General features: G+C 52.1%; 7 protein-coding genes across 7 annotated transcripts; 3 read left to right on the top strand and 4 right to left on the bottom strand.

Moving 5' to 3' along the window:
• Positions 1-27: 27 nt before the first annotated feature.
• Positions 28-828, bottom strand: Z520_12268 (uncharacterized protein; the record flags this gene model as incomplete). The annotated part of the gene is made up of 1 exon (XM_016782754.1): positions 28-828. A coding segment is annotated over one exon (801 nt), but the record flags the coding sequence as incomplete, so codon positions are not given.
• Positions 829-2,268: 1,440 nt separating this feature from the next.
• On the top strand, positions 2,269-3,671 carry Z520_12269 (uncharacterized protein; the record flags this gene model as incomplete). Its single annotated transcript, XM_016782755.1, has 2 exons — positions 2,269-3,018; positions 3,069-3,671. The coding sequence occupies 2 exons, from the start codon at positions 2,269-2,271 to the stop codon at positions 3,669-3,671; spliced, it is 1,353 nt and encodes a 450-aa protein (XP_016626121.1).
• Positions 3,672-8,866: 5,195 nt separating this feature from the next.
• Z520_12270 (uncharacterized protein) lies at positions 8,867-9,742 on the top strand (the record flags this gene model as incomplete). The annotated part of the gene is made up of 1 exon (XM_016782756.1): positions 8,867-9,742. The coding sequence occupies one exon, from the start codon at positions 8,867-8,869 to the stop codon at positions 9,740-9,742; it is 876 nt and encodes a 291-aa protein (XP_016626122.1).
• Positions 9,743-12,422: 2,680 nt separating this feature from the next.
• Z520_12271 (uncharacterized protein) lies at positions 12,423-14,260 on the bottom strand (the record flags this gene model as incomplete). The annotated part of the gene is made up of 3 exons (XM_016782757.1): positions 12,423-12,755; positions 12,805-13,935; positions 13,985-14,260. 3 exons carry the CDS (start codon positions 14,258-14,260, stop codon positions 12,423-12,425), a joined length of 1,740 nt encoding a protein of 579 aa, XP_016626123.1.
• Positions 14,261-14,949: 689 nt separating this feature from the next.
• Positions 14,950-16,740, top strand: Z520_12272 (uncharacterized protein; the record flags this gene model as incomplete). Its single annotated transcript, XM_016782758.1, has 1 exon — positions 14,950-16,740. The coding sequence occupies one exon, from the start codon at positions 14,950-14,952 to the stop codon at positions 16,738-16,740; it is 1,791 nt and encodes a 596-aa protein (XP_016626124.1).
• Positions 16,741-18,341: 1,601 nt separating this feature from the next.
• Z520_12273 (uncharacterized protein) lies at positions 18,342-19,439 on the bottom strand (the record flags this gene model as incomplete). Its single annotated transcript, XM_016782759.1, has 1 exon — positions 18,342-19,439. The coding sequence occupies one exon, from the start codon at positions 19,437-19,439 to the stop codon at positions 18,342-18,344; it is 1,098 nt and encodes a 365-aa protein (XP_016626125.1).
• Positions 19,440-19,800: 361 nt separating this feature from the next.
• Positions 19,801-22,517, bottom strand: Z520_12274 (uncharacterized protein; the record flags this gene model as incomplete). The annotated part of the gene is made up of 9 exons (XM_016782760.1): positions 19,801-19,987; positions 20,038-20,328; positions 20,397-20,558; positions 20,617-20,814; positions 20,869-21,077; positions 21,136-21,202; positions 21,254-21,414; positions 21,467-21,717; positions 21,770-22,517. The coding sequence occupies 9 exons, from the start codon at positions 22,515-22,517 to the stop codon at positions 19,801-19,803; spliced, it is 2,274 nt and encodes a 757-aa protein (XP_016626126.1).
• Positions 22,518-23,312: the final 795 nt, after the last annotated feature.

Below are 23,312 nucleotides of genomic sequence, written 5' to 3' on the forward strand. Positions count from 1 at the left end.
AGGGCCGGCTCTATCAGGTCCACTTACTTGGACGTCGATAGAAGATTTCGGTCGAGACATTCCGTCACCAAAAAGACCGAAGATAGGGCCGGCTCTATCAGGATCCTTAGGTCGGAATGGGTCGGTCTTGATACCACTTTCTGCCAACGCTCGATCCCAATGCTGTTCATGCTTCCAGAACATTCCTGGCATAGTGGTCCATTCTTCGTTCCAAATCATTCGCGTGTACCACTTCTGCCTAACAATCTTGTAGGCTTCTGAGTTGATGTCTTCAGAGAAATCGTCTCCTCGGCCCATTTCTTTACGGTGTATTCGTTCCCGTTCTTTCGACATTTGATAGACAAATTGATGATAAGGCCGTGACGCCTCACGCTCACGCTCAAGGACAGCTCGTCGGGCTGCAATCTGTTGCCGCGCCTCCTTACTCTTCCAAATTCTCCGTCTTGTACCGGGGGGGAGGTTAAGTGATGAGCCAGAGTCTGTGTCCCAATCCGACTCGATCTCGATCTGAAGCGGTTCTTCGTGTTTCCATTTCTCTGGAACCAAGGCCGTTTCTGTCCATTCGTCGCGCCAGATGCCCTGCTCGACCCATTGCTTCTTGACAATATCCGCTGCAACCCGGGAGGCGTCTTCGCTCACACCTAGAAAGCGCGTCCCGTTCCTATGCGCCTCCTCAACGCGCTTCTGCTCTTCGGAACTCTGTTGGACGAATTGACTCTTAGGTCGGGAGGCTAAACGCTCGTGGATGAGCTGGTCTAGGGTTTTTGGACGTCGCTTTTTCTCGTTCAGGGATTCTGGAATCAGTGGTCGAGTTGTCGTAAGTGACATGGGGTCCTGGAGATCTTCCGCTATTGCGGCTAGAGCCTTTTGAAACTCCGTTGATCCGTCCCCACGATCGTTGTCCCCGAACCAAGCCATGTGTGTAGACCCAAAGGTAGATGCAAAAATGGGGTTAGAGCAAGGGTAAACGCAGATCGTCTGGTGTTCGGCGTCGAACGTCAACTTATATAGAACGCAGAAGCGCGCATGTTGTTGGTAGGTGCAGCGTAACAAATTAAAAATTCCACTGGTCCAAATGTTGCTGAGGAGATGGGCGTCATGCGCCCAGTGCCATTCCAAAACAACAAAACAATCGGAACGAGCCCACCAATATTGCCTAGGTACCTAGTTGGTGGCCACATGTGTAGTTGTGATCCAGGCGCACCTTGGAATTCTTCTTGTCATGCTCGCAGGCAACCTCGCGTAGGCACGTGATTGCACTGGGCACGTGATTGTCGTCGCTCTCGTCACCCACCTGTAACCCTTCCAGATAGTCCTTCGTACTAGAATTCATCAATTCCATCGCTCCAATTCGTGATCCTTCTGAGGGCTTTTGTAGGGACCCTTCTAAGGCGAGGCGGCCATCAAATTTGCGCTCGAGCCAAATGGGCACGGAGGCCAGGTAATAGCCCTTCGATGAGTTCCATTGGTTGCCTTTTAACTAACCATGCCAGGTAGAGTCACGTCGCCTTCATTCTGCCCGGTGGCGTCGGAGGCTTATGCGAAGGGAGATACAAAGCAATCGAACGCTCTTCTCATGATGATTCACAGTGGCAGAGCGTCGCCGTTTTTGACGAGGGCGTTCGGTACACAGATGCATCCCGGCATTCTCACAATTGTTTCGTGCAGACAAAAGACTATCAATACATTGACTGGTCTCAAGTTCGGCTAGGTGAACTGGCAGGGGCTCTTCTTTGTGGCCTGGGAAGTCGGTGGAGAAGTCGGTGAAGAAGGTATTGTGAAAGTATCCCTGTCCATTCACCCCTGTTGCTGCTCTTTCGCAATGGCCCAGTGTCCTCAAGAGAGATTACTAGTCAACATGATTCAAAAATCGCCATGCGGAATACAGGTGATTGAGAAGAATCCAGACCTTGGCAGCCAGTTCTGCCCAGGTTTTGGCCTTCAGGGGATACGAAGTCTCAGTCAAAGTCACCCTCCAGAGACATTCCCAAGACATGAGACAAACTGCCAGCCTCACATTCATTGTCAAGTCGAAAACATGTATTGGTCCAGCGCTGTCTTGCTCCAACTGTTCTGCTGGAGGCCTATTTATTACCATGAGCTCCTGTCTGCGGAGAGGAAGAGCACATATTCTCGCTATTCTTCTCATCTCGCAACGCAACATCACCTCGCTTCTTTTCATACTACTATTTCTACATTTACAGTCCTGTTAGGATGACCACGCTCAATCAAGGCCCTTATGTGCTTTTTTCTCTTCTCGCCATAAACATGCGGGCTGCACAGGTTCTATCTCATCCCGAGAACAAACACCTCATCTCAACCAGGGACGACGGCAAGTCCGCCATCGATATTGGTTTCCCATCACGTGGGGGGTCGCCCACAACGCTCGCAACACTAGGGAGAGACCCCAATGCCGACATCTTCGTGGAAGGTTCCGACATTTCCAGAATCCAATGTTCTTTCGAAGTTGATCTAGATACCGGCATTGTCATGTTCTACGACCGGTCGAATGGCTGTACGAGCCACGTCTTTGGGACCAAGGTCGTGCCATTCGAATTCGGCCGGGCTCGGAGAGTGGTCGTTGATGATGAACTCAACAACATTATTGGAATGGGTGGTGAGCGATGCGACCTCATTCTTTTCGAAATTAAATGGCGCCCAGACCCCAGCGGAAGAGCGAACACCATCAAACAGTACGGTGCTGAATGTGGCACACGAATAGAGCATGCACGTACCGCTCGAACTGAGGACGCAGCACCGACCGAGCCGCCTCCGCATCGCGGGATTCGACTCCACACTCCAAGATCTCTTGCGCTCAAAATGCGATACGTCAACAAAGAAAGGCTGGGACAGGGAAGTTTTGGGGAAGTACACAAGGCCATCGATATTGACTCTGGAAAATTGATGGCTGTAAAGGTCCTAAAGCGACCTCCAACTTTTCCAGAGCAAGAAAATTGGAGGGAAGCAGTGATTCTCGGGGTGAACCGCGAGATCAAGATTCTTTCTAGCGTCACCCACGTAAGTCAAACCCTATGCAGCCACTTCCGCATAGACTGATGCCTGTTTAGAAAAACATTGTCAACTATATAACGTCACAAGGCGACTTCGACAGTGGCTTGAAGATCTTCATGGGTCTCAAAGAAGGGACTTTAGAGTCATTGATTGTGAAGGGACGTGCTGACATGATGAAAGTTGCGGACGGTGCCCTCTGGCATATGCTGCAGGCGCTTGACTACATTCGATCCATGGACATCATTCACCGCGACGTGAAGCCGGCGAACATTCTTTACATCACGGACAGAAGCGGCCAGTGGCAGTTCCAGCTGGGAGATTTTGGCTGCTCCGATTATGCTCCTCAAGCCACCACAATTTCCGGAACCCCCAAATTCATGGCCCCCGAGGTTTTCCATGGTCGGCCTCAGAGCTGCAAACCAGACATTTGGTCGCTCTTTGCGACAATAGTGTGGACGTTGGATGTGAATGGCTTTCGGTACGGCTGTTTCCAAACCCCGGATGATCTCTTAGGGACGCATGTGCCAAGAATTGAGCCTATGGCGGTCGGGGACCCAGATCGACGTGCTTGTGCGGCGCAGATGCTTGTCAAGTTGTACAATGGCAAAGGACTCACTACGCCGCGCGAAAAGGTTCCACCTCTTAGCTCTTTAGTCTAACAGCAAAGCTATGGTCAGAGATACTCCTGCTTTGACAGCTCGAGAGGACATACATCGCAAGCAGCTTTGGGGAAACTCGGACTCTGCTGGTCTTGAAGGGAACGCGCCGCTGGCCGGCGTTCACCAACGCGGTCAGCCACTCGGCCAGACAAAGCTGCCTAGAATTGGACATAAATGATGAGGCATAGTCGCGGGATCATCACAATGGAGGGGAAACTATAATCGAGAAGCACATACTGACCAAGGAAAGATCTGCCTTTTCTATTACCAATCTTACCATGCCACGAGTCTGTGTCGTTCTCTGTCCGTTTCGTGATAGTGATAACCTGCCCCTTCTTGAAGCTTGCCAAGGTTTTTTGCCTTCCTTTTCCCCCCGTTTTCATCGGCCTAACGGACCAAGCAGACGCAGCTATTCTCGAATGCACCCCAATCGAAGATGTCTCTTGCGTAGAAAGGCGAACTAAAGAACTGAGGCTTCGATTCTTGGGACAGAATTTGACGAAAGCAGCCCAATTCTACCATAAAAAAAATGATCTTCCGAGCGAGGAAATGTTTGAAAACATGGCTTTCGAGGTCGTTTCGAGTCCAAGATTGGGAAGTCTCCTGTCGAGGGCGGACCAGTCTGGGGGAATAAAGTCCTGGAAAGATTTCTCTGTCGCTTTCAGTTGACTGACTTTGCTCCCCTTTCCACTTCGCTGCCATGTTCCTGCGAGTCCGGACTCTGTGTCTCATAGTTTTTGGCTTTGAGAAGTTCCAAGCAAAACGCATTCGACCCTGGTGCCGCGTTTGGAGCAATGCATGATCATCATCACATGTGGGCCCAGGACGAAGTTGGGGAGTGTGTCCATGCGTGTGAGCAATGGATGTGATCGTTTCAGAAGGGCAGGGACGGGTTGCGTTGTTCGTTCCGAGAGTCTGCTCATCCAAAGCCGCGAGTCCAACGCGCAATGTCCCAGTTCGTCTTGCGGATTGCTATCTCATGGCATGGGGGCCCTGCTTCAGTAGCTGTGTCAATGCGCGAGCCGAGCCAAGCCACACCATCAATGAGGCGTAGCCTCACGAGCTTCAATGCCGACGGGGGTTGCCTGGATGCCTTGTCTTGGACCAAAAGAGGGAAATCCCGCTCAAAAGTCGCTTACCAGCCTATTCGTTCTTCTTTTCGGGGCGCAGCATCTTCCACACACCGGTTTCAGTCGCCCAATCGCTCACGACCAACGAGTTACCTACTGCGCGCGTTCTCTCCCTCAACAGCTTCTCATATAAGGTGGTCCAGTTTCGATATCATTGTCCATCAGCTGGGATTTCTCCTCGATTTCCGTCTCCCGGAATCTTCTCTCAGCACCGAACACATCTTTCTCCATCCCATCGAGAACCCCCTTGCAGCCAAGCACTCCGCCTCGTCCTTCCGGTGCCAATTTCCGAGACGAGAGAAAATGCCGGTGTCCACTCAAGCTGGACAAGCCGCCCAAGAAGTCGTCATCGTGCAGAAACCGAACGCCATATCCAACGGTGGCCTGCCACGCAAGGCCGACCACATCGAGATTGAAAACTCTCCTGTGAGGCGACATCCCCAGCAGGCAGAAAAGCCAAGCCACATGAAGTAGCAAGGGGGCTGACCAAGTCTTGCGATTCGTATTTTCCGGATCATCATGGGAACGGCGGTCAGGGTTGGGACCGTGACTCGAGCTTGCGAGGCACGTTCAATCGCCCCAGAGTGAAGACATGAAATGAGGGACCGGGCGCGGATGACCTAGAGGATTAAGACACCTGAGCCAATTGGCGGACCGGGCATGAATGCGGTTTTCTCGATGCGAGAGGGGGAAACAAGGCCAATTGACTAGGGCATGCATTTGTAAATGCCCTCGCCCTTTTAAGACGGAGGGTTTGAAACCTCGCTCCCTACAGAGCGGATGGCTGAAAGGTGAAGTTTCGACCCCCAGTCCCTTCTAGGGGTGGGGTTCGGGGGGATTGTCTCGGGAGAGCGAACAGAGCGCGAATTCATACGGAGCGCGACCTCGACTTTTATGCTAAGTGGAGCCTTTCACCGCCTATTTTGTATGAGGAATTACTCGCCTAGTTATAAACTAGGAGTTAATGACCTTATTAATTACCTGAACCTCGTTGTCGATGCTACTAACGGTTTCTCCTCCTCCTAGTGCGCTAGTCTAATTAAGTACTAGACTAATCTCGAGCGGATTATCTAATAGTCCGTTAGCGAACGGCGAAGATTGAGATCGAGATAGAGTAATAGCGAGGTTATAGAACTAAGTAATAGCGATAGCGAGATTAAGAATAGCTAGATACTCTCTATAGAGCCTAGATTTACCTCCTCTCATAGAATTATAGCGGAGTTGCTGATAGTTAATTCGTAACCGATGTCGCGCTCCGTACGAATTCGCGCTCTGTTCGCTCTCCCGAGACATTCCCGGGTTCGGGGCTAGTCTTTCTGCTTCAGGAAATTCCCCTGGCCTTTTCATGACACAGCAATCTGAAATTGAATTTCGTTGGCTCTGAAGTATATCACCGTTGCCTCCATTCGGGTGGGTTTCCTGAGAGAGGACCGAGAGGGCAGATGACACCCTCCAAACCAAAAAGCATCATCAACTTTACGCAATTGGTGTCCCGTGCAAAAGGTTGAAATCCGGAAAATTAATTTCCAGCCAAGCCAAAAAGCCAGTTGCAGGGTATCCGTCGATGCTGAACGGTCTTTGGCCTCAAGGTTTCCAGCAAGACGCAGGAGAATACCACCCAAGCTTTGTCGCTCCTGGTGGACGGGGACCGGGAGAGCCATTCACCAGTGCTTCAACGCCATGGGGACTTGTAACCCAGACATACGCACCTAGGTAGTGGTGGGAACAGCCCATGCGATGAATGATCTCATTCCAACCGCGCGCTGGTTGCACAGCCTCATTGCCGCGACGAATACGAGCATGACTCGCGCGTGCTTATCCGTATCCGGGAGGGTGTGCCTCGTCTTGGAAAGTCGACTGCCTGATTCAACTTTCCATGACCCAGCAAGCGCTTATTGGGGCTTCACGTCGTATCTTTCGATTTGCATGACTCGTGCTTCCGACTCAGTGTCACTTCTTTCATTGGGCTGGCACCGGGCGAGCCGGGGTAGCACCTTGGGCTATGGAGAGTGTCAGCTGAGGTGATTGGGTGAGTATACGAGGTATGGCTTACTGCTTCCGGCCTAAGATGACGCCGCCCTGCAGAAGCACGTGATCAGGTGTCAGACACGCCTGATTTTGGCTGCCTGTGCCAAGGCCCTAGGGATTTTCCCAAAAGCAGCGTCGCTGAGTCGACGCTTTCAGGGCCGGCGAGGGGCGCAGTCCTCTCCGCCTCCCATTCAATACATGGCGAGGAGACTCTCTCATGACTCCTAAACGATGTCGTGCTTCATTTCTCCGCTTGAGTCAACGTTCGCTTGACTACTCAACAAATCGACTCCTCGAGCACGGGACTTCTCCTGAAGCACTTGGTACGACTCCACTCTGCCGACAGAGACCTCTGGATCGATGGATCCCAATCGCCGACGAGCTCTCAGAGCCTCTCCCCTCTCCTCTTTTCATCCACCCTGTTGTCCTTCCGTCCTGTACCTACCGGATGATCTGCCCACCTCCTTTGGCGTCTGAGCGGCTGAGCTCACGAGTGGCCCCTCTGCTCCTTCTTTGCGGCTTCACCTTCGGCTATGGACAATGACAAAATTCATCTACACAAGCGGAGTCGTTAGGCTGTGTAACTTCTCACTGAGAACCGCATTATGGGGACGTGGCTATGGGCTACATTCGGTGATGGAAAGCGTGCCTGCGCCTGTGTCTTGGTCAGTGCTTAGCCACCGGGGATGATGCTGCTCACTGCGTTCGTGCTTCTCTGCCTGATCGGCGTTGAAACAATGAAATGAAGGCGCCGTACTGCCTCGGACCCCCTATCTCTTCTAGGGGCGGGGTTCAAGATGAGAATGAGAGCCTGAGCCGGTCTCCTGCAGATCATCTCGGCAGATGCGGTTCTCACGTCCATGGAGGAGGAAGAAGGAGGTGTAACGTGCGTGATACCACGGCCTCAGCAAAGCATATTTGGACAACGGCAGCAAACCCTCCCCTCCGTCGAATTGCTCGAACCTGATCCTCGTCGATGGAAATCCCACATCACATCTACCCAGCGATCAAATTACTGTCAGTCCTCCAGAGATCGAGACTGGTGAGAATGCCAGCGATCTCGGAGTCCCCGCGACCAGTTTCCCACGTGAGCTTTGAAGAAGGAACAGACCTAGTCATGGTGACGAGCTGTGGAGTGCTCCCCCATCTCGAATTCTACCTTGCCGAAAAGGATAGGTTGGACTCGCCGGATCACGAGCCGTCCACTCGGCGCGTCGGATTGTCCTAAATTGTGGAGAAGACGAAAAGAGCAGATATCCTTTTCTCCAGAGGCTTTCAGTCGATACAACTGGCACAGTTCGTGAGAAGTGGGAACGATTGACCACAATGCATATTCGAGCACGGCGATTGCGATGGTGATGGCCAAGGAGATGGTTCGCCCTTGCCCCGCCCGCCTCCTTGTACTCAACTGGGCCTTGTACACCCCAGCGTTGAGGCTCTTATTCCATTTCGGATCACCGTATGGAGACGTGTGTCTATGGCAAGGAACGGTAGAGAAGAGGAAGAGCATTGAAGTGATTCAGGTTGATTACCTGTGAGTGGATACTCTCTAGAGAGAGCAATGCGGTCTTTGGTATCTTTGCCTTCCATACGGAAAATATGCCGACACAATGGTGCGGAGCGAACTCAAGTGCTAACATTGGCAAAGTAAATGACACTCTACGAATCCACTTCCTACCTGTCTGTCGCCTCTGTTAACAATACCTAACTCCACGTTTGCTCCTATACGCCGTACTGCGACCGCGACCTGCTGGCACTCCAGTTACAACAGCACCTGGGTCGTCCTTATCTTTGCGAGCCCTTTTTCTTTGCAGTTGTGCCGCCTTCCATTTTCCATACGGCCTTCTTGTGTCATTGGCTTGCTTATTGTCTGGTTGCGGAGCCACCAGCCCGGCCGGCTCCCGGAGCAACGAAGCAGCAGACGGAGCGGCTAAAGGAAGCCTCTGGTCACAACCCATATGCACGAACGAACCCAGAACTGCCGCCAGAACTAGGCCCTCTCCGGACCTTCATACCAAATCCACCATCCGCCAGGCCATGAAGATCGAATGGGACCAGGACTGGGAATCGGCAAGACATGGTAGGGGGTGTCTTTCTGGCTGGGGTCTGGCCTGGAAAGTTGTCTGTCTAGCTTCCACGCAGAAAGCTGAGCGACCGAGTGCTCTGGTCTGTCTGCACACCTGTTCCGCAAGGTTGCAGTTGTCGCATTCTGCCAGGAGCATCTTTGCGTTCAGATGCACGAATCTTGGTTCGTTCCAGGCTGGGGGTGGCGCGTTCACTGCCAGCGAGATACTGTGGGACATGGTCAGGAGCTGCCTGGACGACGGTCAAGGTTACATTATGTGTGTGGCCTGTTGGAAAGCAGGAAAGAAGAAGGCGGACCCAGCGTGCCTGCTGCAGGACTTGACCGGTTTCGAAATCATAAAGGCTACCCTCTCCCTCCGTCTGTCCTCCTGTCTCTCCTTTCCTCAGAATGGCGACACTGACGACGCGCCTGAGCCTCTCTGCCCTATCTATCGGCGGGCCGTGAGAGAGAACGACACTCGGCAGATCTACCTCGAGCCCGATAGTCGGGCATCTGCTATACTTTTGGGCGATGATACGGCAACAGAGGCCCGATTGGTGGAACTCGAGATGGATGATGAAGCCGTCCAACAGTTGATGAGAACAAGCCGAAGGGTTGAAGAGGAGGGTGAAGAAGTCACCGTACATCACTTGGCCCCCGATATCATTCCAGCTATGAAACTGCTTCCCGATAAGCGACTGGCATTGAATGCCGACCAACTGTGGTCTAATTCTGTCCCTATCCCGCTTGATCGGACGTTCGAACGAACCCACCCCCACTGCCTAAATCGAAACCAGATCTGGCTTTTGGATATTCTGGGGCAGCCTTTATGCGCAAACAGCTTATGACTCTTAACCTTCTCGTCGACGATCAGTTCGGCGAAAGATATGCCGTCCCGAATCAAGAGGTTCGATTTCCGTTCCTACAGATCGAGTTCAAATCGCAGCCCAAAAATAGAACCCACTATGTCGTAACGAACTAGGCGGCTGGTGCTGGAGCCATCGCGTTGAACGGCAATCTGAAACTGATACGTCGCAGCTTCGGGGTGGAAAATTTCGACTATGAAGAGCCACGATATTTCTCGGTCACTATGGATCATCAACCTGCCTGTGTGAACGTACACTGGCTAAAGGCGCCCAACTGAAGGAGGATAACACAGCTTTCACGTTAAAGGTCTTACAAAGCACCTTCTACGGGATGCGAACGGTATCCGGGCGCTTTCTCGAGCAATCATGAACATTCTTGACAACGACGTCGACGCCCGGCTGCGAACACTTTGCGGGGCACTGGACGTATACCGCGAGATGGTCATTCGCAACAGAGACGTTGCAAACGCGCAGGGGGAACGGCAACACGAGGATCTACAGAGCCGCAGGCTGGACTGCGAATCAGCAGAGAAGCACGTGCGCCTGAGGCTCAGTTGGCAGAGGGGGCATCCCACATAGAAGAGGTCCGAATTAGCCGAACCCCAGTTGAACCGGCGTCGACTTTGCGCAGTGGACAGCAAGCCAGAACAGGAGGACTTGCGCCTGAAGTTCAAGCGGGAGTGGTTGCATCATACGAGGAAGCCAGAACCAGTCGACCACCACTTGAACTGGTTCGACCTGTCCACAACGAGCAGCAGAGCAGAAGAGGAATGCCTGCGCCTATAATTCAAGAAGACATATCTTACGAGAAAGAGGTGAGAATCAGCCGGATCTCACTTGAACATGCCCAACGTTTCGCGCGCTGAGCAGCGGCTATGACGCAGAGTGACGACGACACGAATGCCGTCCACACGCGGTTCCAAGGGTCATGGAGTACGACTAAATGGTCATGTCTTAGCATGGGGTGACGAACACCCTTGAGAGGCCGCACAAAACATGACAAATGATACCATGTCTGTCACGGTACTGCACTGTACCAATATCGGGACCCTCGTTCTTTCCTGGACGCCCTCCGACCACATTGCGGATCCCCCCCAAACGTGTTAGAGAACAAAATTCTTATTAAACTGGCCGATGACAGTGCAGAAGATGCGGGTATTTCAAAAGAGAAAGTGGCGTTCGATATTCCTCAGCTGGACGCCCAGGTTGCAATGTCTGCGTGGTTCTCTGTGAAGGCTTGCTTTGGCTCAGGTTTAGGTTTAGGTTTCACCATTGGAGGCTTACTATCGGGGCCCTTTTGTTGTTGGTTCGTCGTCAATTTCTCCAAAGTCGATCTCGGTAACTGGTCGCTTTCGATGAATTTTTTCGTCTTCCTTGGCAAATCGCTCCTGCGCTTTCCTCGTCACATCCCGGCTCACCAATCTTGATGGCTCTTGTGAGCATTTCGCGCAGACTCCTTCACCAACTTTCCTCGTTTCGCGTCTATGGAAAGCAGCAGGTCCGAACATCCACAGTACTATATCTAATGTTTCAACGATATCTCATACTCCTTTAAGTTACGATACAGCTCCATTTTCACCGAACGATGGACCGACCAACATTCTTCGTGCCTCCGCTCACCACTGAGGAGGTTGGCCACAAGCTTAGAAGAGGAGCTTCCGCGGCAGAGGGTTAGGGTCCCTGTACCGCATAGAGGCCGCCAACTTCTAAGCTGTGCGATCATCAAAATTCTTGCGCTAGAAACATGTCCTTCTATTTCACGGGTTAATGGTGGGGCTCTAACCTGTACAGCGCTGATCGGGCCTTCTTAACCTGTCTGTCCCGTTGGTCCATTTTCTTCGTGAGTCGTTCATGGATCGAGAGAAGGTGCTTTTCCTCCTGCTGTAGGTTGTCCCTCTCTATCTGAGTGGAGCAAGTCCACTCTCGAATTGTCTGATTCTCTCGTCGGCCTACTGAGTGCGCTCGGCGTTCAGTGTGAGCCCGATCCTCATGTTGGGCCAGCTGGTCCTCCAGCTTTGCTGTCTACACTTACAGTTGGATGACTTGGAAATTGACCGCTAACTTGGAGTATTGTTTAACTGGTAGGCTCTCAGGATTGGAAGATATTTTCAACGCACCTTCGGACCATATCCTGACGTTGTGAGTTCTGGCCAGATGCGAGATAGCTTCAATCGACGTACCGACTTCTCCGCCAAGTTCTATATACACGCCGATGGAATGCTTGCTCAACTACCTTGTGAAAGGGTGCTCCCTCTCCGGCCGTCGTGTATATGCGTACCTATCGTCAGCACGTGGCTGGAGTCGGACGTGGAAATCAGTTACGGGCGAAATACTCTGGTGTCAGGACATGATCCTTTGTAAGGGCGTTATAGGCGTCAGCTCCCTTAACAGTGCCTATTCGAGCAAAACAACATCTGTGTTCACTGTTAAAGCAGTTACTAATTGCGAGCAGAATGGTGCCTTGGATAAACCGCCAGCGATCCCATTAACATCTCCACCATAGCTCCAGAGCCTTGCAACTGATCCTCAGCACCAGCCTACTTTTCGCACCACCTACTGCCAAGTAAAACATCAAACATCCTCGGAACGTGTGCGGCTGACTCTCTTTGCGGTCTAGACACAGCGACAAAGTACCGGTTCGATTGTGACCTAGGAGGTCTTCTTACAGTCTTGCGCTAGCCTTCATCCTGGCCTCCCTCTCCTGATCTCTCAATAACCGCCTGAGAATCTTGCCCGCAGGACTCTTGGGAATGGCATCAGTAAACTCAATACCTCCAGCAAGCCATTTATGCCTCGCTTTCTCCTTCTCCACGTACTTGGCAATGTTTTGTTTGAGCGCGGCGTCGCTCACCTGCTTTGCAGAGGCAGACTTGACAATAAAAGCCTTGGGCACTTCACCAGCTCGCTCATCGTGGACTGGAATGACAGCGCAATCCAGCACGGCAGGGTGGCTGAGGAGACACGCCTCCAGTTCTGCGGGAGGTACTTGGAGCCCCTAACACGCCTCTTAGAACGATCCTAACCAGTAGAGGTTGTGGGCTTACCTTGACTTTGATCATCTCCTTTATCCGATCCACGATCCAGATATGCTCACGACCCGTCTTGGGCGACTTGCGAATCTCAACCTCATCACCTGTCCGCATGAATCTACCTTCTGGCAGGGTGATAAAAGTTTCCCGCGTGGCCCTCTCATTTTTTAGATACCCTAACGCAAGGTTCGGCGCTTTGACGAGGAGTTCGCCTCTTTGGTTATACCCCGTGATTTCGTTCCCCTCAATATCCATAATTTTCGCCTCGAAGCCGGGAAGTAGGCAGCCAGATGAGCCGAGCCAGATATCAATCCCCGACGTCGACCATACCACCGTACACGTTTCGGTAAGACCATATCCCTGGCGGATGGCTATATTAGGGTACTGGATAGCCAGTTCCTCTGCGATTTCCTGGCTTAGTGGCGCAGCGGCTGTGTATATCGAATTGATGCTAGATAGGTCGAACTTCTGTGCGAATTGCTGGTTCTTGACCATGGCGATGATTATAGGAGGGACAACGTACAGCCCGTTGATCTTGAACCTCTCGATTGATGTCAGGTACTGCTGCAGGTCGAATTTGGGAAGCACAATAACCTGGTCACCGCGGTAGGTGGAGGCATGGCAGATGAGGATGAGGGCGTATATATGCGAGAACGGGAGCAGACCAAGTACCACATCGTGGTAGCCCGGGGCAATTGCATCGCGAGCGGATTGGTCGTAGATCGAGAGCTGCACCGTGTTGGTGATCACGCCGTGGTGGCTAAGCATCACGCCTTTGGGCAGCCCGGATGTGCCACCTGAGTAGCAGAGGAACGCAGTCTGTCTCGCTCCTTGGCCTTTGTTCCATCTGATGGGTTCAAGATCAGGTAATGATTCACCTTCCTTTATGAGCTGGCCCACGGTCTTGAACCCTTCAGGAATAGGAGGATCGTTGGCCATTTCGCAGATGTACACCCTATTCCTGGGAATGCCCGCCTTTACGGCAGCCTCCAGTGCGGTTTGGAGTAAAGGCATGACAGTGAAGAGGACTTTGGCGCCGGAGTCGGTAAGCTGATGTCGTAGTTCTTCCGCGCTGTACGCTGCATTGGCGGGTGAGGATACACCATTGATTCTGTGAATTGCCCAGGTCAAGCTCATGATGTCGACCTGACTGTGTTAGCCACCCTCCAACAGTGTCATTTGCCAGTCGCCATACTGTATTCAAGGCAAAGACGCCAACGACCTTGTCGTATTCCGTGCCCCCATTGACTTTCCAACCAAACTCCTTCGCCAGTGCGCGGGCCAGTCTTTTCACATTTTCCCTTTGCTGTCTCGCCGAGATGCTCCTCCCTGACAAGCCACAGGTGTATGGGTCCCAAGATTCTGCGAAAGGACGCCGGCCATATTGTTCATCGAGCATGAAATCGCATATCGGCACCGTATCCGTGATCTCTGGTAGTTTGGGGAGGGACGGGTCTGGATAGAAAACCATGGTTTCGACGACTTGACGAGATGCGCCAAAGACAACTGTGTAGCGTATGCCAGAATCACAAAGACCGCTGAAAATATAGGCGCATAGAGATTCCAATGGGATGCGTGCCGCGCAAAACAATAGTCGGCATTTGGGTGATGGTGACCCCTAGGTACAAACAGTACACAACTGTGTGGAAAGCGAACCGCCCCGACCTCGGTCTCGACTAATCAATTTCATTATCTGACTGAGTGTCTGAGTCAGATGTTTGCATGGTCATCCTTGAGGCTTCAGTGATTCTTTCGCCCATTCTTTCTACCTCTGGAGAGATCATACTAAGCCCCGAGGCCGAAACGCGAAGTGGGAAACGCGGCGATGCGAGATGCAGTAAAGCCGAAATCATACCTGGAGAAGATTCGGGCTAGCGGAGCCTCAAGGGAAGCTGGCGTCCGTGGCTTGGACCCATTGCAGCATCGCCGAGGTCAGGTCCACCAGAGAGAGAGTCCTTGAGCAATATTAGGGTGTTGCAAGCATTCTCTCCACATGGGCTACTCGGACGCACGGCAAACGACCTAATATCAACAACATATCTAGCCCTCAAAACATATATCGTACAACGTCGACGCTGCATCCTTCCTTGTCCGCAAAGACAGGTAGCTACATTGAGTACGCATCATCAACACAATCACCCTCTCACGATCTATCTCATCATGTCTGAAATTCTCGTCGAGGCCGAAGCGTTCGACGACTACGGTGGCTGGGTGCTGGATTCGCAGTTCGAGCTGGAGATGGGCTCACCGTATCTACTTGCGCATGGAAATGGAGTTCCTGTCGCTGATGCCACAACCTCTATTGCAATCGACGACGCTGGTGAATACCACGTGTGGGTGCGTGCGAAAGACTGGGTTCCGGGTCACCATCCGGGCCGGTTCACCCTGGCGGTCAATGAAATAGACCTGGACACTACCTTCGGTATGAATGACAAGGACTGGAACTGGCAGTATAGTGGAAAGATCAGGTTGCGCGCCGGTAGGACAACACTGACGCTGCATGACCTAACCGGCTTCTGCGGACGTTGTGACGCCATCTTCTTCAGTCAGCACCAGAGGTCGCCCCCGGAAGGCGCAGATGAGGCAGCCCGCGCTTGGCGACGTCGACTCCGCGGGCTGCCTGATAAGCCGGTAGACGCCGGCACGTTCGACGTCGTCGTGGTTGGAGGAGGGGTAGTCGGAGCAACTGCCGCGCTGACAGCAGCACGACTGGGAGACCGCGTGGCTCTAGTGCAGAATCGTCCTTATCTCGGGGGCAACGCGAGCGTGGAGGCCGGACTAAGGCCTCGTGGAGTGATCGGGCCCGTGGTCGAGGAGCTTATCGAGCGACATTCGAACGGCGACCTCGTAGCCAAGCAGTTACTTGATGCGGAACCAAGAGCAACACTCTTCCTGGAGCACACGGTGTACAACGCAACTACAAATGGTCGTCATATCGATTCGATCGATGCTCGCGAAGCGCGCAGCGGACGAGAAATCCGACTATCCGCCCCGATCTATATTGACTGCTCGGGAAGAGCTATCCTAGGCCGCTATGTCGGTGCTGAGACGCTATTCGGTCAAGAGGCACAAACAGAGTACGGCGAAAGCCTCGCCCCGCCGGAACGGGATAATATGCACCACGGCAACACGGTTTTTTTCCGGACAAAAATGGCCGACTCTCCAGTCTCCTTTCCAGATGTCCCGTGGGCTGTCGAAGTTGCAAAGGACTTTTCGGATTTACGCGGGCAACTGGTCCGACCAGGCCTTGACAATGGGCCCGGTCCTCAAGTTGTGACCGCGAATAATGCCCCCGACCCCACCGTACGGCGGCGGATGCTGGGTCCCATGACACATTTCTGGGAATATGGCAACTGGCTCGACCCGTACTCCCAAGGCGAAAACATTCGTGATCATCTCCTACGAGCCATCTATGGGACGTTCTCCAATGTCAAGACTATACAACCCGACGAGTACGCCAATCTGGCTCTCGACTGGGTAGCATTCGTGCCCGCAACAGGCGAGTTTTGTCGGTATAAGGGTGACCATGTTCTAACCGAAACCGATATCCGTGACCACAAGCACTTCCCTGACGCTGTGGTCCAGAACACGGGCGCATTCTGCCTACACTATCCAGGCGATAAATACGACTTCCGGCTGAAGTTCTGGGGATGGGACGAGCGGGATGGAAAACCGTACGACGTCCCGTTCCGATGTCTCTATTCGACCAATGTCGCCAACCTTATGATGGCCGGAAAACATATCAGCGTCACGCACGTCGCCGGGTCGAATACCAAGTTCATGGGCAACGGTGCACAGCATGCGATCGCCACGGCAGCGGCGGCGCACTTGTGCAAGAAATACCGCACAACCCCGCGAGGTTTGTATGAGATGCACTTGTCGGAACTAAGGGGCATTACCACCTCGATAACAGGAGGGAAGCGGCCAGACACTCTGAGGAGTCATTTGTGAGACGGTCCATTTCCTCGGCGCAAGCGAAAATGCCCGTCGCTTGTAATCAGCTGCCTGCCTGCAGAGATGAATGCAAAGCAAATGGTCCTGCAGACCGTTTGGATGTTGTTCTTCCTGCAGTTCTGCCGCAAAGGGGCATGAACATCCCTCGGCAGAATTCTCCGAATACCCAACGATCATGGGCATCTTCCCCCGGGATAAGGACTCGTTTGAAAGTACCATAATTGTCGTTGGTGTTCTTGGGGGTGGTTTCAGGGAGAACGTTGAGAGCGTTGCCAGCATAATATACCCACGTTACATGCATGAGTGTTTACCGACCTCAGCTTACCTGCATGCCAGAGGGCCTGCACAACGTCCGTGCGTTCTGCCCATCTCCGGAATTTTCCTCGACGCCCGCCCCACAGACGCGAGGAGGCGAAACGCGGGTCGTCACCTGTCCTCGTCCGGTGTGTGTCTGTTACGTGTGTCCTCTCCACCAGGCAGCCTGACAAGTCGTGGAGAAGTTCGCTCGGGCTCCTTTTCTTTGCCCAGTCGCTGAGCCTCTCCTCTAAGAGTACGATGGTGAGGCCGCAGGAGATTCGGTTGTGCTGAGTGAGCATGAGCCCCAGCACCGTCGAGGTGAATCATTGAAGCTTTTCTCTGCCGGCGAGGGTGTCGCTCGCACACAGTGGAATGACGGATAGCCAATGGCCAATATCATCCTCAGCGTCGTCAACTAGGCAGTCGTTAGTCACTAGTCAGTCAACCTGGAGGCCGTGACTATAGTCATGACTACTAGGTAGTGACTATCGTCAGACGGGGCAGCCATATCTGCACTCCCATTGGCTGGTATAAATATTAATCCGATCCGCAGAGTGAGCAAAGTCACCTTCCTAGATAGGTATAGTCCCACCCCAGATATGTCTTAGCGGCGACCTATAATAGGTATAGGTTTATGCCAAGGATTTGACTTCGGTCACCACCTACTCGCTAGGTAGTTCAGTTGACTAGTGATTGACTGACTAGTTGACGACGCTGTTCATCCTCTTGCCTCGTTCTCGTCTATTGTGTGCAGCCTCAACTGTTTGACACTATTATGATAAAGACTGGTGATGTTGAATTCGTCTTCGTGGATGTCAGAATAGACGCAACTACGCCGTTTTTTGCCACACTTGTGGTATAGTCGGCGGCACTCGCACAGCCTCCCCTGGAACGCCGGTTTTGTCCATTGGAGGATCCTTCAGGTGGATGAATTCTGCGAAATACAGGAAATCTGATTGTTGTCTCATGGAAATGGGCTCAACAAGAGAATGCGGCCGTGTGGCAACCCCAATGCCACCCCGTGTTTCGGTGTCGGTGATGGGATCTGGAATTAGGAAATTGGAGGATATTAAGTGTTGGGTTCCATACCAAAAGGCCATACCAGCGAAACTCCTCCCAGAGGCGAGTTTTCAGAGGAACAGTTGAAAGGCGCTTTAATGAGACCGTTCTCGCCAGTGGGACTCACGACCACGACAATGAAGGGGAAAAGGGACAAAAAAGGTTTGCCAGTGTTGTTTTCGCCAGTTCCAGGAGAGGAGCCAGACAGACTGACTCTAGGAGATACATCCGTGTTAAAAGAACTAGATCTTGAAAGATTGGTCAAACTCGTCGCTAAAAGGGTAATCTGTATATCCGCTGGGACTTTCGACTGTGTAGAAAAGATCGCGGATGTACCTGTTGAGAGCGACATTCTCCTTGATCCTGAACGGCAGGTCTGGGTTTGCAATGAACCACCGCCCAAAGACAATAACAACATCCCGGTCCCTGTACCTTGAGTCGGTCGTCTGTCGAGCTTCCAGCGGCGTGTACCCGCCGGCAAGAAGCACTGGGCTGACATTCTCCCATGCCAATACCAAGCCTTCGACGGATCCGAGGGATGGCATATCTGAGTTCCCGCTGACACGAGGTTCAATAATGTGGAGATAAGCCAAGCGCAACTTCTTCAATTCTCCGACCAGGTACGTGAATTGTGGAAGAGGATTGGCCATGCCCATGCTGTGATGTCGGCTGAACGGGCTGATACGGTAGCCCACTCGATCGGCTCCGACCGCATCGACGACGGCCTTTGCGATTGCAAGACCGAAACGGGCGCGTCGCTCAATGCTCCCACCCCAGGCGTCGTCCCGTTGATTGGTGATGTCTTGGGTAAATTGGTCGATGAGGTATCCATTCGCCCCGTGGATCTCAACGCCGTCGAACCCGGCCTTCATGGCATTGATGGCTGCTCGTTTGTACGTTTGAATCAGCTCGAGAATCTCTTCTTCCGTCAAAGCTCGTGGTACAGGTGACTCTTCTGTCTCTGGTACAGAACTCGCAGACACCACCTCGACTCCAGCCACCACGGTGCCCGGCCTGGCAGCACGACCAACGTGCCACAGCTGGAGATAGATGTACGAGCCCTTTTCGTGTACGGCGGTGGTGATTTCGCGCCAGCCTGCGATCTGCTCGTCCGAATATATTCCGGGAGTATGCGCCAAAGCAGGGGATTTGGGGGAGATCCCTGTAGCTTCGGTGATGAGGAAAGTTCCCGTCACAGAAGCCCTCTGTGAATAATACTCTTTCATCAGGGGCCCCGGTATTCGGTCTTCTAGGGCACGACATCTCGTCAACGGCGCCATTGCGACCCGATGCTGGAGCCTACAGCGTCCCAAATCAAGGGGCGTAAACATCTTCGACATTGTTTGCAGATTATCCGCAGTGGCACGAATTGACCTTGCAAGGACTGGTACCAAACAAGACAGTTTGAGTTTAGTTTATTGTTGACCACGTGCGATGGTGTGACAAGGCGATGGCTAAGATTTATCCATGCAGCTCATGCTCACATATCCCCCGTCGCTCTGACATTTTCGGTGTTTCCGCATGTGGAATCTCCCTCGAGACTAACTGGAGTAAGAACAATCCGAGGTGGCTACTTGACTTCAGATCTAAATAAGGTGTCGGATTATAAACCCGGGGTCAGAGCGGTCCCAGATCGAAAAACTGGCACCTAAGGATCAGACTGTGGTCAGTTCCTCGAGCTCTTCGAGACCAAAGCAAACCTTACCAATCGTAAACGTCTAGAGAATCGGGAAACGGCTGGTCCCCTTGGGAGATCATTGGATCATACTGCTCTTGAAGTTGCTGAAGATCAGACGCAGAATAATTATAAGCCGGCCCTTGAACTCCGCTGCTAAACCAGTCGCCGCGATCCTGGGGCTCCGTGAGGGAGAATCGATCGGCAAGAAGCCTTAGAGACGAGTTAGATGGCATCGAGAAAATGTAGCTATGGATACTTACTCTTGGACATGGATTTCCCCCAGGTCTTCTGACGTATGTACACCCGCAGGGTACCAGGCCTTCGCTGGTGCCCCTGAAGCTAATGGAATCTGCTTGTGAGACTTAAACAACTGCGATTGCAGAGCTTCGAATAGCCGATGTATCAAGGAGGCACTGATCCACAGCTGACTAAAATCGTACAAGGTGTTAAGACAAAGCGTATACTTCCTTTGTGCATCCTCGGTCACAACTGGATTATGTTCTTGTGCTTCCATCATGTGGAAGATTTGACAAAGGAACAGAGAGTGGGTGCTATATCTGTTAGCCATTCGTCGAGTAATGGCCGGGCACTTCTGCCGAGATGCAGTCTAGCAACTCACAGGAACCCAGGGCACTTCATTATTTGATCGTGAGACTTGAGGTTTCTGACCACCTTGGTGATCATTGTGGCCGCAAGGAAACCTCGCGTTCGGCTGTAGCGAGCTTTGGGACAATTTGCATCTGACAGAGAGCCGATTCGGTAGCGTATACAGATAATCGTACTGCAACAGTCAGCTTCAGGTGCCAGTGTCGAGTATGCGCCCTATGTCGAGGACTGACAAGAACAATACTTGAAGAAAGGCTCGGAGGAACCGGTGGCTTTGCACGTCGTTCACATCATATTCCAACTCGGGGGGAATGCTAGAATACCACGATTGCAAACATTGATCCCACTCATTGTTGAGACCATCGTCAGCCTGGACTCTTGGGTAAGTGCCTTGCATGGATTGGCCAGGCGTATTGTTCGGTGAGGCAATCCTAGTCCATAGAGAGCCTCGTGTTGTGGCCTGAAGTCGATGGCGGATATATAACTGTGAGAAGATGTCGCCCATGAGGTCGCAGAGTGTTATTTCTTCCATGTAAAAGTGCATCTCCTCCAACGTGTAGGGAGAGACTTGTCCCCCGATCGAGAAACCCCCTTCTTCGACGAAATCATCGAATTCTAACGCTGGTACATCACACTCAAGGAGATTTGATGCTCGCGGGAGGCCGTGCGCCGTCGACGCCATGCAGTCTCTTACCTGGTGTGAGGATGCTCAGTGATAAAAGGTAATTAACAATGATAGAAATGGAACTTACGATGCACCCCCACCATACTCTCTTCCAAAGGCCGGTTTCAACACGATCACTCCTTGGATATTGATCCCTGAACACATTTTTAATTTCGGCAAAAGCTCACTGAAACGTTGTTACCTACCACCGATTCATCCCAATGCATTCTGCCATGTTAAGCGCGTTGACAGCACAACCTCGCATATTTTGTCCTCCATCATCTTTCTTGTCCCACCACCATGTTATGAGCAGAAGTGCCTGGATCTGTATCAGCTTGTCGGGCTCATAGTTCGTGTTGAGTAACGTCTAGAATGTATGAGCAATCCTGCATTAGCGTTTTAAAGATTTCACAGCATACTTTGGTCACGTTATAGTAATATCTTCCGCTGCTAATATTGGTGCCCCATTTGTCCATAAGCAAGGGATTTCGACAGCCTTTGCATCCAGCAGTGAATACGGCAAACAAGAGTAGCAAACTCAGAGGCTTGTTATTTCGAAAGTCCTTGAGGAATGATGTCCGATTTAAAACTGGCAAAAGGGGGTGGACCCATGTAAAAAAGGCATCGACCATTTCCTCTTGCAATCTGCGATTCGGCAAGTCAAAAGCTCCTATAAGAGTTCGTTAGAATGCTAGATTCCCTACAACGGACCTTTCTCTTACCTTTGGCATTCAGGTATTGAAGGTCTTCTGCCCCAATCTTTGTGGACTCCTTTTCCAGATCTCGAGTGCGTCGACTTTCCAGAGAGACATTTGGCTGTGCTGCACTGTTGCCTATTGCAGAAGAGGGCGCCTGGCGAGCAGCTACACTATCTGAAGGCAAGCGCGAATGACCGTCGCCGGCAAAACAAGGAGCATAAGATCCAAAGCTGTCAGACACAAAAGCACGGAATCGACCATATTCTGTCGCAGCTAGCTGTCTTTTGTGGGCCAACGAATCCAAAGAATGACCCGGGAACTGATGAGGAGGGATTGAAATTGATGCTTCGTGTCCCGACCGAGGCTTCCTGGTCCCTTGGGTAGGCAACTGCGGTCCATTGCGGCCCAGGGAGGAATCCGAAGGCAAGCGGACGCTGGACTCAGATGCAATAGGGGCCGAGCCAGCCAAGTCAAGAACTGGAAAAGTGCCGAATGCCGAGCCTTGTGCAAGAGGCCCTGGAGTGGTTCTATCGCCGTAGGTCAATTGATCATCAGAAATAAATATTCCCCCGGAGAAGGTAGTGGAGGAAACTGACTCATTCGCTGCACTCTCTTGTGTCTGTCGCCGCTGCGTTCTCTTGTCTGTATAGGTCCTATAAATGGCCTTCAATTTGCATACTGTCTCCGTTACGGGAATGACGGAACCCTCCCTCAGAGACAACTTACCAACAAGGATGGCCAGCTTTTGCACAGCTCTGCATCGTTGCGCCATGAGTACACTGTATGAGCTGAGAAAGTTATCACGCACTGTGCAGGGTTGCCCAGATCCCTTAGTTCCTATGTTGGACCAGATTAGCCTGGGAAGTCTAGCATGCCTGGCTCGCCTAGTTACCTGCGTCGCATCGAGTCTTTTTCCTGTGGCAGCGGGCACATGTCATTGGTGGAGCTCTGGGGGTTTTGCGAAACTGAGAAGGGTCGATGATGGAAAACGATACTCCATCCATCGCTACTCGAGTTAAATTCATCAATTGTATCAAGTCATTTATAACAATACTGGAAGAAAGGCATAGAACGATCGAAGGAATATAAGCTCTGCGGCCGAGAATGGAAGAGATGGAAGCTGATACTACAAAATCGGAATTCACGGCAACACAACAAGGGACTTCGAGCCTGGGAAGGGCTGTCAGGTTCGTAAGTACGGAGCAACCACGAAACCCAACATTTTCGCTGCAGACTGGACAAGAGCCGTTCAAGTACGCGACTGACGAGTAGGCCGAGATAGCACAGTCTTGCCAGTTCATGATTACTAACCAGGTGCTGATGATACAACTCATCCGGACTGACTAGAACGGCACCAAGTGGCGGTAGTGCTGACTGCAACAAGCTTAGATCGCCAACGTTGTCGAACTCGAAAACGGATTGTGGCAAAGACGGTCAGAAGTTGGCTTTTGTACCCACCAACATCAAGCATTTGGTCTTTTGTCTTACATTTGGCATGAAGAGAAAGCTCGCGTGACAGTGAGTGGCCTAAAACTAAAAATTTGGCTTGGGCGCTAGGGACTGTGAC

Source organism: Fonsecaea multimorphosa (assembly GCF_000836435.1).
Source record: "Fonsecaea multimorphosa CBS 102226 unplaced genomic scaffold supercont1.52, whole genome shotgun sequence".
NCBI lineage: Eukaryota > Fungi > Ascomycota > Eurotiomycetes > Chaetothyriales > Herpotrichiellaceae > Fonsecaea > Fonsecaea multimorphosa.